At 38.2% G+C, this 11638-nt stretch overlaps 1 protein-coding gene across 1 annotated transcript; it reads left to right on the top strand.

The window, feature by feature from the left end:
* Window positions 1-327: 327 nt before the first annotated feature.
* LOC118814061 lies at window positions 328-11152 on the top strand. The gene is made up of 10 exons (XM_036579725.1): window positions 328-381; window positions 751-902; window positions 2764-2899; window positions 3553-3709; window positions 5097-5289; window positions 6111-6212; window positions 8387-8485; window positions 10430-10531; window positions 10834-10932; window positions 11138-11152. The coding sequence occupies exons 3-10, from the start codon at window positions 2794-2796 to the stop codon at window positions 11150-11152; spliced, it is 873 nt and encodes a 290-aa protein (XP_036435618.1). The 5' UTR covers window positions 328-381; window positions 751-902; window positions 2764-2793.
* The last annotated feature ends 486 nt before the right edge of the window (window positions 11153-11638 follow it).

The raw sequence follows: 11638 nt of genomic DNA, 5'->3' as shown, positions 1-11638 counted from the left end.
GTTTGTTTTTATTACATGGTGGGGGCCGCAACACGTTAGCACACTCACAGTGTGGGGACCGAAAACATTGTGGGGACCATTTTGCCGGTCCCCACAATGTTTTCAGCCAAAATGCGCCAGTTGACTCAGGAGACCATGCTGATATAGGTGGTGCAGTTTTTTTTTTGGACCCCACCATACGCAAAAACATGAGAAGTGTGTAAAAGCGTGCTTACACACATGCTCACCGATGCCCCCGGCGGTATCTTGGTGGTACTGCACCCCAGCCTAAAAGTGTGCTTAGGATGCGGACCGTAAGCACACTTTCACTACTGCGCCTGCGCAACCCTGATACACGTCACTGAGTGCTGTGAACGCTGAATTAATCACTGCTACTACAAGGTAAACACAAATAAGACATATTAATGAAATAAATAGTTAGTTTTGTTAAACATATAAATATTACAATCAAGAAACCAAAACGTGAACAGTTTACAGTCAGATAAAAAATTATTGTCTCCTATTATATTGTATTGTAATATGCACTGCATTATAACAGTGAGTCAGTTAAAAGATAAACTACCAAAAGTTCCAAAGAAAATATAAAATATATAAGCATCAGCGTTATAAGGTCTTCAACATCGATACGTTCAGTATAATACATATATAAGTGTATATATAGTCAATTTTTAATGGTTTAAAGTACTCCGGTCGAACTTCTGGTCTAAGCTAATGTTATAACCTAATAGCTTTGTTTGTGTGCATACCGAGGTGAAGCTAAAATGGCGCCTGTAGTTTTTTCCGTTCTATATTGAATGGAACGAATGGGACTTGGAAGAACAAAAACTACACTTCCCATAATTCCCCCTGTCACGCCACGAAAGAGCTGAAGGATAGCTGCACTCAAGAAGCACCGATGTAAGGTAAGTTAAACTGGATTTTAAAACTCTTCATAGCTTAAATATATGCCTTTGCTCGCAAAGATACGGTTTTATGTTTGCTCTCGACTCAGTTTGTGTTATCTCGAGCAACTACAACATTTCAGGAGCTCATAACTCGTTAGCTAGCTAGCGTTAGTTAGCTCGATGCTAACGTGCTGTAAGACCCGCTGTTCGGTACCGTGAGGCGTTTTCAGTGATGTTTAGCTGTACAGGGTGAGAAAGTGGAGGACATTAGGCTGGGTTTGAGTAATTAGTGTTTTAAAAGGCTGAGAGTTCCGTGCGTGCGTAGTGGAGAGAGAGAAGGGGGGGCTGGAGAAGGGAGGGAGAAGGGAGAGAGAAGGGGGGGGGGCTGGTTAGCTGGATGTTAATGAGTAAGGTAAATTAAGCCGGATTTTAAAACTCTTCATAGCTTAAATATTTGCCTTTGCTCGCTAAGAGAAGGTTTTATGTTTGCTCTCGACTTAGTGTTATCTCGAGCGACCACAACATTTCAGGAGCTCATAACTCGTTAGCTAGTTAGCTTGACGCTAACGCGCTGTAAGGCCCACTGTTTGGTAACGTGAGGCTTTTTCAGTGATATTTAGCTTTAGAGAGAGAGAGAGAGAGAGAGAGAGAGAGAGAGATTTGGTTGGTTTTGTGTAGTCAGAGGTTTAAAGGGCTGTGTGTTCCGTGCGTAGTGGAGAGAGAGAGAGAGAGAGAAGAGGGAGAGAAGGATGGCTGGTTAGCTGGATGGTAATGAGCTATAAGGTCCACTTTGGTAACCTCAAGCTTAGTTTGTATGTTTGTAGTTTAGGGAGAAAAGTGTGTTGGATATTTTATTGGTTTCATGTGATCAAAGTTTTTAAAAAGCTGTATGTACATTTTAGAGAGAGAAAGCTGTGTGGAGATTATCTTATTAATCTAACTTAGTTGAAAAATATAGCAGGGTAAGACTCACTGTTCTTACCAGGTATTTTATTAATTCAAATAATCGGAGTATTAAAAGGGCTGTGGGTTTTGTGCGTGTGTGTGCACAGAGAGAGAGAGAAAACAGCTGTGGAGCTTAACTGGATGACAATTGACTGCAAGGTGGGGCTGAAATATTTGGTAAAATATCTGATTGCAGGTTGTTCTGAAAAAGATTGTATCTGCTATTTGATCTGTTACTGATTTCAGTAAATGGAAGGCATGTGTTGTGGCCAAAAGACCAGCACATCCATTTTTTTTGGCCGAGGCTTGAACTCTGAAAGTAGTGTGCCAACCTGCCAGTTAATGGTGATTGTGTTGTCCTGTAGAGGTGGTTCAAAAGCTCTGTGTTCGGTTCAATTTCTGCACTTATAAATTCTTAAGACAGTGTTGTTCATCATGTAGGCTATGATTATTATTGTAACTCTTTGTGATTTGAAAATCATTTAATCTTTCAGGTGTACTATAAGGCTCACTGCCTCGCTATATGTTTAGTTGTAGAGAGAGACAGACAGTTTTGGAGAGGGAGACAGTAAGACGTGTGGAAAGAAAGAGGGAGAGTGAGGCACTGATCTACATTTGAGCTCTAAATATAAGAAGAGCTAATTCACACAGTTGCATTTAGGTCTACACTTACAGTAAATGAATGAATTAAGTTTTAATAAAATAATATATTACAAGCATTGTTTTTTTATGGTTAGAACTCTTTTCTTTGCACTGGCCTATTATCAAGACCTCTTACTGGTTTAATCTTGTCTTAAGAGTCATTCCATTTAGCTTCTTTTCAAAATCATTTTTTAAAATTTCGTATGAAAAATGCAAATTCTTGGCCATACAAATGTTTTTGCTGTTCCATGTGGCCTTGCTTTGAGTATGATTTGTCAACCTTCTGCTTCAGATACTCTCAGTTGCAGGAGGAGAAGATAAAATGAGACGGAGGAGGGTGAAACCACTTGATGAAGCAGTTCAGCATGTCACCAGTGCAACTGACAAGACTGATGTATTGGAGAGTAAATTAGTAAACCCTTATAAAGGTGGGTCTGGTGCAGCCTTTCTTGTGGTGAAGCCTTCAAGCAGCAGTAAGAAGCATCAGTTCTCTATTGTTGTGGTTTTGCCTGCATATTTACATTAAAATAAAGAAAAAAATTCCTCTTGCCAAATGTTAGTCGTTTTGGGGGCATGCAACTAAAATACGAACCGTTCAGCTGTCCAGAACACAAGTGTATATAGTAGTAGACTAGTTGTTTGTACCAATGAAATGCAGGTGAAACTCAGCTTAATAGTGTTTATAAAATGTGGTTATCTGCTGCTAAATGTTAGTTATGTTTTTGATACATTCATTTGAATATTTTTGTTTTATTATATTATCCACATTTGAATTGGCCACTGCCTGGTACAGTTCACTTTTCATTTGCGTGAGGTTAAAAAATTCTTTTCATCTATTTTGCTTGATTGCCACTTCCACAGTCCTCTGTGCTGAAGCTGGTTTATGTAATATTATGTACACTAAATTTAATGGTGGTGTATTAATTAAATTAGAAATTCAATTAGAAAGATGAATTGCCATACTGATACGATACATTTTAAAACAGTTAATCCACTGTCTTACAGTGCAGGATGTTTTTCTGTATCACAGCTGCTACAACATGCATATGATTTGTTTATCTTTATTTTACTTCTTTGACAGGTCGTGGTGTATTTGCCCTGGCTTCTTTGAATAAAGGAGATTTTGTGGTCGAATACAGAGGGGAACTGATAGACTTCCTTGAATCAGAGAGAAGGAGGAAGGTCTCCCGAATTACTGTATTTATGTTTGACTTCTTTTGGCAGAATAAACAGTGGTGGTAAGTTTCAGAGATTACATGTTAGTGATTATCATAGAAGGTATTTTGTAGAATATTTTTTTGTCAAAAATTTAGCTTGTGGTTTTAAACTATTATTAACTATATGAAATGAAAATTTTGTAGTATTAGTATTAACTATACTAGATTATAGTTTGGATTTCAGTAGGGGTGGGCGATAAGGCCTTGAAATAATGTCAATATTTTGGGATATTTTTGCAGTAACAATATTAACTAAAGAAAGCTCTGAAATTATTTCTGTTCATTTGAAATACTTTATTATATTCTGCTGCAGATAGTGAACTCTTAAATACAAATTCCAATAAATGTGCACTAAATTAACCTTCAAAAAACTGACAGTGAGAGTGATGCCCTTACATGGTGGAGGCTGCATAACTTCTTATTGTCAACAAGTTAGCCAGTAAATATCTGTGCATATCTCTGCCACCATGCATCTGCTGAGAGAGTATTTAGCACTGTTTGCAATATCGTAGCTTTTGAAGCCAGCGTCAGGGAACATGCTTGTTTTCTTGGTAAATAAAGATAGCAAACCACCTGTCAGAGGAGTTCAAACAAACATCTCAAATGTTTAACAGATTATTTTATTCTACAGCGACATTATGCCAAAAAATAGTCTAGTGTCATTGGCTGTGTGTTTCAAGGTCAGCACAGCATGGGTCAAAGTTCAGCAAATTTGAATTCAGTGCAGAAAAAACACTCCATAAAAATGAATGGACGAGGTGCATGTAAAACCTTTTTACTATTATAATGTTAACATACTTTAACATAGCAGTTAGCTTGGCAGAGCGTGACTCTGAGAGCACAGCATTTGCATATGCTCCAGCGATTGTTGCCTGAGAGGCTACCTTTAGTTTGTTGGTTTGAGAAACCTTTGCTCATGTGCTCTCAGACTCACGCAGTTTCTGACACTCCTCACACTCAAGTGAGTGTCTTTGCTTTAGGTGATGGAATAAATTGCCAGCTTTTGTGGTCACAGTATTTTTGCACGTTTTGCAAATTACTGTTGTTTGTTTGGCGTCTAACCATATGTAGCCAAAAAACTTCCACACTACTGACACATCTCCCCTTTTAAAAACTAAGTTGTCCTCAGTGCTAGTGATACTATTCTCTGTATCACTGGCCCTGTTTAGGCACCATGAGCACAAGTCACGTGTGGTTACATCACAATAGCGGGATATGGCAAAATCCTATCGCATTTAAAAATATACCGGTGTTAGTATTATGTTGCCCACCCCTATATTTCAACAGTAGTGTTGTTAATGCTTATTGATTGTTGTGGCACTACTAACTATATGCAGTAATCTAATTCATACATAGAATACAATAAATGTATATATATATATATTTTTTGTTTTTTTCATTTTTAAAGCGTTGATGCAACAAGAGAGGATGACACCCTTGGCCGACTAGTGAACGATGAGCACAAGGACCCCAACTGTAAAATGAAAAAGATCATTGTCCAGGGAAAACCACATCTCTGCCTTTTTGCAATTAGAGATATAATGCCTGGAGAGGAAATAACCTACGACTATGGAGGAAGTGACTGGCCTTGGAGGAGAAAGGTTTGTAAGATGTGTTTGGAAAATATTTGAAATAGATTTTACTAGCTTAGCAGTATGATTGTCCTTTTAAAACCATGCCTTTTGGAAATGAAAGAGGTTTCAGGGTGCTTATCAGCATTTGAACAAAAGGTAACACTTTGAAAGCCCTTGCAATGTGTATTGCTGCCTTGAAATGGAGTGGAAGTTACATTTTCTAGAGATTAAATAGATTAGATAATCATTTAGATGATGGCTTAGCCTGAATTACATATTTTATAAGGATTTTGATGGAATCTTAGTGGAAACATTCAGTTGAGGTCATAAACATTAATCATCCACACTATTAATGCTATTAAAAATTATTAGCTGTTTAGTATGAGTCTTTAGTATGATAATATCAGTTGTTCTAAAGATTGTGGTTTTTTTGTTTTTTGTTTTTTTTTTTTATAAAGTCAAGTCAAGAGGCTTTTATTGTCATTCCATCTATGTACAAGTACACAGTGGAGCACAATTACGTTCCTCCAGGAACAACACGGTGCAACAAGGAACAAAAAGTACAAAATTACAAAGTGTGAATGTGCATAGTGTGCAAACAAAAATTAAGCTAGAAACAATACAATGAATACAATAAATTAAACAGACAGACACAGTAAACAGACTGGACAGTGTAGCACCGACACAGCACAGACTCTCAGGACAACAAAAAATGCTGTTTACAACTATAAGACAGGTGAATGACATTATTAGCTTAATAGTGTGGCATTTTTTGGTGTGGGTATTTGTTGTTAACAAATGCTCTTCAGTTCTAAATGTTTAACTGTGATATTTTGAAATCTCTGTAGTCTGCATGTAAGGATACTGCTAACATGAAGGACAATGTTGAACCAAGCCGCTCAGCTTCAGGTCCTGTGACCAATGCTGGAGCTTCCACTTCTGACCTAAAGGTATTTAAAAAAAAGTGTTTTTATATCCATAAAGTGATTGACATGTTTGCATTACAGTGTGTAGAAGATTGTTTCTTTAAAACTATTAGACAAGTGAATGACATTACTGGCCTAGTAATATGGCATTTTTGGTGTAGGTTATTGTCCTATTAGGTAGTTGTGAGTTGTGATGTGTAGGCTGTGTAGTTTGCATTACATGTACACTATTTGGTGTAGCCTGGGACAGCCTCATTTCTTTTGTATGAAATGCTGTTCAATTCTAAATGTTTAACTGTGATATTTGAAATCCCTGTAGCCTGCATGTGAGGACTCTGCTAACATGATGGATGTGGTTGAACCAAGCCGCTCAGCTTCAAGTCCTGTGACCAACACTGGAGCTTCTTCTTCTGACTTAAAGGTATTTAAAAAAGTGTTATGTCCATATAGTGAACAACTTGGTAGTTCTGTAGCTAATTATGGTCAATTAAATTTACTTCAGGACTGATTTCATTTGTTGTCTGGTATAAATTTGTGAGAGTTAATTGTTTTTAAGTGAGGCCTTAGGGATGGTATTAGTTACACATGCTCTCGGGTTTCGCATTGTGGGGACCATCTCAGGATAGAAATGTTTGAATGGTTTTGGTTACACCCACTGTCATGTTTAGCATAGTGGGGACCACATCTAAGGAGAACCTTCCACTATAGCAGTGGACTCTCAGGACAACATATAGACAACATTTCTGAACTACAGTGTAGGTTACCCTATGATTAATGTCATTCAGGGTCTCATATGAACTGGTAATAGTTTTCTGTTTTTATACAAGTGTTTAAGGTTGATATTGGTCACACACACTGTCAGGTCTGCCATAGTGGGGACCACGTCTAGGTAGAACCTTGCACTATAGCAGTAGACTCACAGGACAATATGTAGACTTTGTTTCTGAATTACAGTGTAGGTTACCTTATGACTAGTGTCATTCAGGGTCTCATATGAACTAGTAATAGTTTCCTGTTTTTAAACAAGTGTTTAAGGTTGATATAAGTCACACACACTGTCAGGTCTTCCATAGTGGGGACCACGTCTAGGTAGAACCTTGCACTATAGCAGTAGACTCACAGGACAGTATGTAGACTTTGTTTCTGAATTACAGTTTAATTGCCCTCCTGAGCAATGTCATTCAACGTCTGAAATGAATTGGTAGTAGTTTCCTCTTTGTACACGAGTCTGTGAAGTTGATATTGGTTACACACACTGTCAGGTCTTCCATAGTGGGGACCACGTCTAGGTAGAACCTTCCACTATAGCAGTAGACTCACAGGACAATATGTAGACTTTGTTTCTGAATTACAGTTTAAATGCCCTCATGAGCAATGTCATTCAATGTCTGAAATGAAGTTGTTATAGTTTCCTCTTTGTACACGAGTCTGTAAGGTTGATATTGGTTACACACACTGTCAGGTCTGCCATAGTGGGGACCACGTCTAGTCAATGTGAACCAGCAGAGCAATGAACACACAGAAGAATATATGGTCTTTTGTTCTCAACAGCAGTTTGTCCTCTTTATAATTAATTTCTTTAAGGGTGTCATATGAATTTTTGATTCATATTAAGATTGATGTCATTTACACTCTGTCTTCTGTGACATGGTGGCTCCATGTCTGATTAACTTGACCCACTAAAGCAGCAGGCACTGATAAAACATGGTGTGAAATTCTGTATTGCATTTTAAATACTGATGTACATGTATGTGAGGTTTATTGAAATGTTTAACTGTGATATTTGAAATCCCTTTAGCCTGCATGTGAGGACACTACTAACATGATGGACGAGGTTGAACCATGCCACTCAGCTTCAAGTCCTCTGACCAACGCTGGAGCTTCCTCTTCTGACTTAAAGTATTTAAAAAAGTGTAGACATACTTGCGTTACAGCATGTAATTACTGCATTGGTTTACACATGTATCAGTTGTTCGGAAGATTGTTTCTTTAGAACTATTAGACAAGGAATGACTGTACTGGCCTAGTAATACTGCATTTTTGGTGCAAGTATTGTCTTATAGGTAGTTATGATGTGTAGACTGTGTAGTTTGCATTACATGTACACTATTTGGTGTAGCCTGGGACAGCCTCATTTCTTTTGTATGAAATGCTGTTCAATTCTAAATATTTAACTGTATTATTTGAAATCCCTGTAGCCTGCATGTAAGGACTCTGCTAACATGATGGACGTGGTTGAACCAAGCCGCTCAGCTTCAAGTCCTGTGACCAACACTGGAACTTCTTCTGGCTTAAAGGTATTTAAAAAATGTTTTTGTATGCACGTAGTGATTGAACTACTTGGTAGTTCTGCAGCTATTTATGGTCAATAAAGTTACTTCAGGACTGATTTCATTTGTTGTCTGGTATACATTTGTGAGGGTTAATTGTTTTTAAGTGAAGCCTTAGGGATAGTATTAGTTACACATGCTCTCAGGTCTCGCATTGTGGGGACCCTCTCAGGATAGAAATGTTTGAATGGTTTTAGTTACATTCACTGTCAGATTTAGCATAGTGGGGACCACATCTAGGTCAAGACTTCCACTAAAGGAGTAGACATACAGGACAACATATAGACAACATTTTTGAACTTACAGTGTAGGTTACCTTATGACTGTCATTCAGGGTCTCATACGAACTGAAAAGTGTGTTAAGGTGATATGGTCACACACACTGTCAGGTCTGCCATAGTGGGGTAGAACCTTGCACTATAGCATTAGACTCACAGGACAATATGTATACTTTGTTTCTGAATTACAGTTTAAATGCCCTCCTGAGCAATGTCATTCAACGTCTGAAATGAATTTGTAATAGTTTCCTCTTTGTACACGAGTCTGTAAGGTTGATATTGGTTACACACACTGTCAGGTCTGCCATAGTGGGGACCACATCTAGGTAGAACCTTGCACTATAGCATTAGACTCACAGGACAATATGTAGACTTTGTTTCTGAATTACAGTGTAGGTTACCTTATGACTAGTGTCATTCAGGGTCTCATAGGAACTATTACCCAGTTCATGTTTTTAAACAAGTGTTTAAGGTTGATATAAGTCACACACACTGTCAGGTCTGCCATAGTGGGGACCACGTCTAGGTAGAACCTTGCACTATAGCAGTAGACTCACAGGACAATATGTAGACTTTGTTTCTGAATTACAGTGTAGGTTACTTATGACTAGTGTCATTCAGGGTCTCATATGAACTAGTAATAGTTTCCTGTTTTTAAACAAGTGTTTAAGGTTGATATAAGTCACACACACTGTCAGGTCTTCCATAGTGGGGACCACGTCTAGGTAGAACCTTGCACTATAGCAGTAGACTCACAGGACAGTATGTAGACTTTGTTTCTGAATTACAGTTTAATTGCCCTCCTGAGCAATGTCATTCAACGTCTGAAAATGAATTGGTAGTAGTTTCCTCTTTGTACACGAGTCTGTGAAGTTGATATTGGTTACACACACTGTCAGGTCTTCCATAGTGGGGACCACGTCTAGGTAGAACCTTCCACTATAGCAGTAGACTCACAGGACAATATGTAGACTTTGTTTCTGAATTACAGTTTAAATGCCCTCCTGAGCAATGTCATTCAACGTCTGAAATGAATTGGTAGTAGTTTCCTCTTTGTACACGAGTCTGTAAAGTTGATATCGGTTACACACATTGTCAGGTCTTCCATAGTGGGGACCACATCTAGGTAGAACCTTCCACTATAGCAGTAGACTCACAGGACAATATGTAGACTTTGTTTCTGAATTACAGTTTAAATGCCCTCATGAGCAATGTCATTCAATGTCTGAATGAAGTTGTTATAGTTTCCTCTTTGTACACGAGTCTGTAAGGTTGATATTGGTTACACACACTGTCAGGTCTGCCATAGTGGGGACCACGTCTAGTAATGTGAACCAGCAGAGCAATGAACACACAGAAGAATATATGGTCTTTTGTTCTCCAACAGCAGTTTGTCCTCTTTATAATTAATTTCTTTAAGGGTGTCATATGAATTTTTGATTCATATTAAGATTGATGTCATTTACACTCTGTCTTCTGTGACATGGTGGCTCCATGTCTGATTAACTTGACCCACTAAAGCAGCAGGCACTGATAAAACATGGTGTGAAATTCTGTATTGCATTTTAAATACTGATGTACATGTATGTGAGGTTTATTGAATGTTTAACTGTGATATTTGAAATCCCTTTAGCCTGCATGTGAGGACACTACTAACATGATGGACGAGGTTGAACCATGCCACTCAGCTTCAAGTCCTCTGACCAACGCTGGAGCTTCCTCTTCTGACTTAAAGGTATTTAAAAAAGTGTAGACATACTTGCGTTACAGCATGTAATTACTGCATTGGTTTACACATGTATCAGTTGTTCGGAAGATTGTTTCTTTAGAACTATTAGACAAGTGAATGACTTTACTGGCCTAGTAATACTGCATTTTTTGGTGCAAGTTATTGTCTTATTAGGTAGTTATGATGTGTAGACTGTGTAGTTTGCATTACATGTACACTATTTGGTGTAGCCTGGGACAGCCTCATTTCTTTTGTATGAAATGCTGTTCAATTCTAAATATTTAACTGTATTATTTGAAATCCTGTAGCCTGCATGTAAGGACTCTGCTAACATGATGGACGTGGTTGAACCAAGCCGCTCAGCTTCAAGTCCTGTGACCAACACTGGAACTTCTTCTGGCTTAAAGGTATTAAAAAAATGTTTTGTATGCACGTAGTGATTGAACTACTTGGTAGTTCTGCAGCTATTTATGGTCAATTAAAGTTACTTCAGGACTGATTTCATTTGTTGTCTGGTATACATTTGTGAGGGTTAATTGTTTTTAAGTGAAGCCTTAGGGATAGTATTAGTTACACATGCTCTCAGGTCTCGCATTGTGGGGACCCTCTCAGGATAGAAATGTTTGAATGGTTTTTAGTTACATTCACTGTCAGATTTAGCATAGTGGGGACCACATCTAGGTCAAGACTTCCACTAAAGGAGTAGACATACAGGACAACATATAGACAACATTTTTGAACTACAGTGTAGGTTACCTTATGACTGTCATTCAGGGTCTCATATGAACTGAAAAGTGTTTAAGGTTGATATTGGTCACACACACTGTCAGGTCTGCCATAGTGGGGTAGAACCTTGCACTATAGCATTAGACTCACAGGACAATATGTATACTTTGTTTCTGAATTACAGTTTTAAATGCCCTCCTGAGCAATGTCATTCAACGTCTGAAATGAATTTGTAATAGTTTCCTCTTTGTACACGAGTCTGTAAGGTTGATATTGGTTACACACACTGTCAGGTCTGCCATAGTGGGGACCACGTCTAGGTAGAACCTTGCACTATAGCATTAGACTCACAGGACAATATGTAGACTTTGTTTCTGAATTACAGTG

Source organism: Colossoma macropomum, unplaced genomic scaffold, assembly GCF_904425465.1.
Source record: "Colossoma macropomum unplaced genomic scaffold, Colossoma_macropomum, whole genome shotgun sequence".
Lineage (NCBI taxonomy): Eukaryota > Metazoa > Chordata > Actinopteri > Characiformes > Serrasalmidae > Colossoma > Colossoma macropomum.
This window is presented reverse-complemented; position numbering and strand designations above follow the sequence as displayed.

What these genes read in the sequence shown, in the direction of transcription:
- LOC118814061 (XM_036579725.1), top strand. Translation starts at nt 2,794, where the DNA reads ATGAGACGGAGGAGGGTGAAACCACTTGATGAAGCAGTTCAGCATGTC. An exon ending in ATTAGTAAACCCTTATAAAG is followed by an intron (nt 2,900 to 3,552) that starts GTGGGTCTGGTG and finishes CTTCTTTGACAG; the next exon opens with GTCGTGGTGTATTTGCCCTG. An exon ending in TGGCAGAATAAACAGTGGTG is followed by an intron (nt 3,710 to 5,096) that starts GTAAGTTTCAGA and finishes TCATTTTTAAAG; the next exon opens with CGTTGATGCAACAAGAGAGG.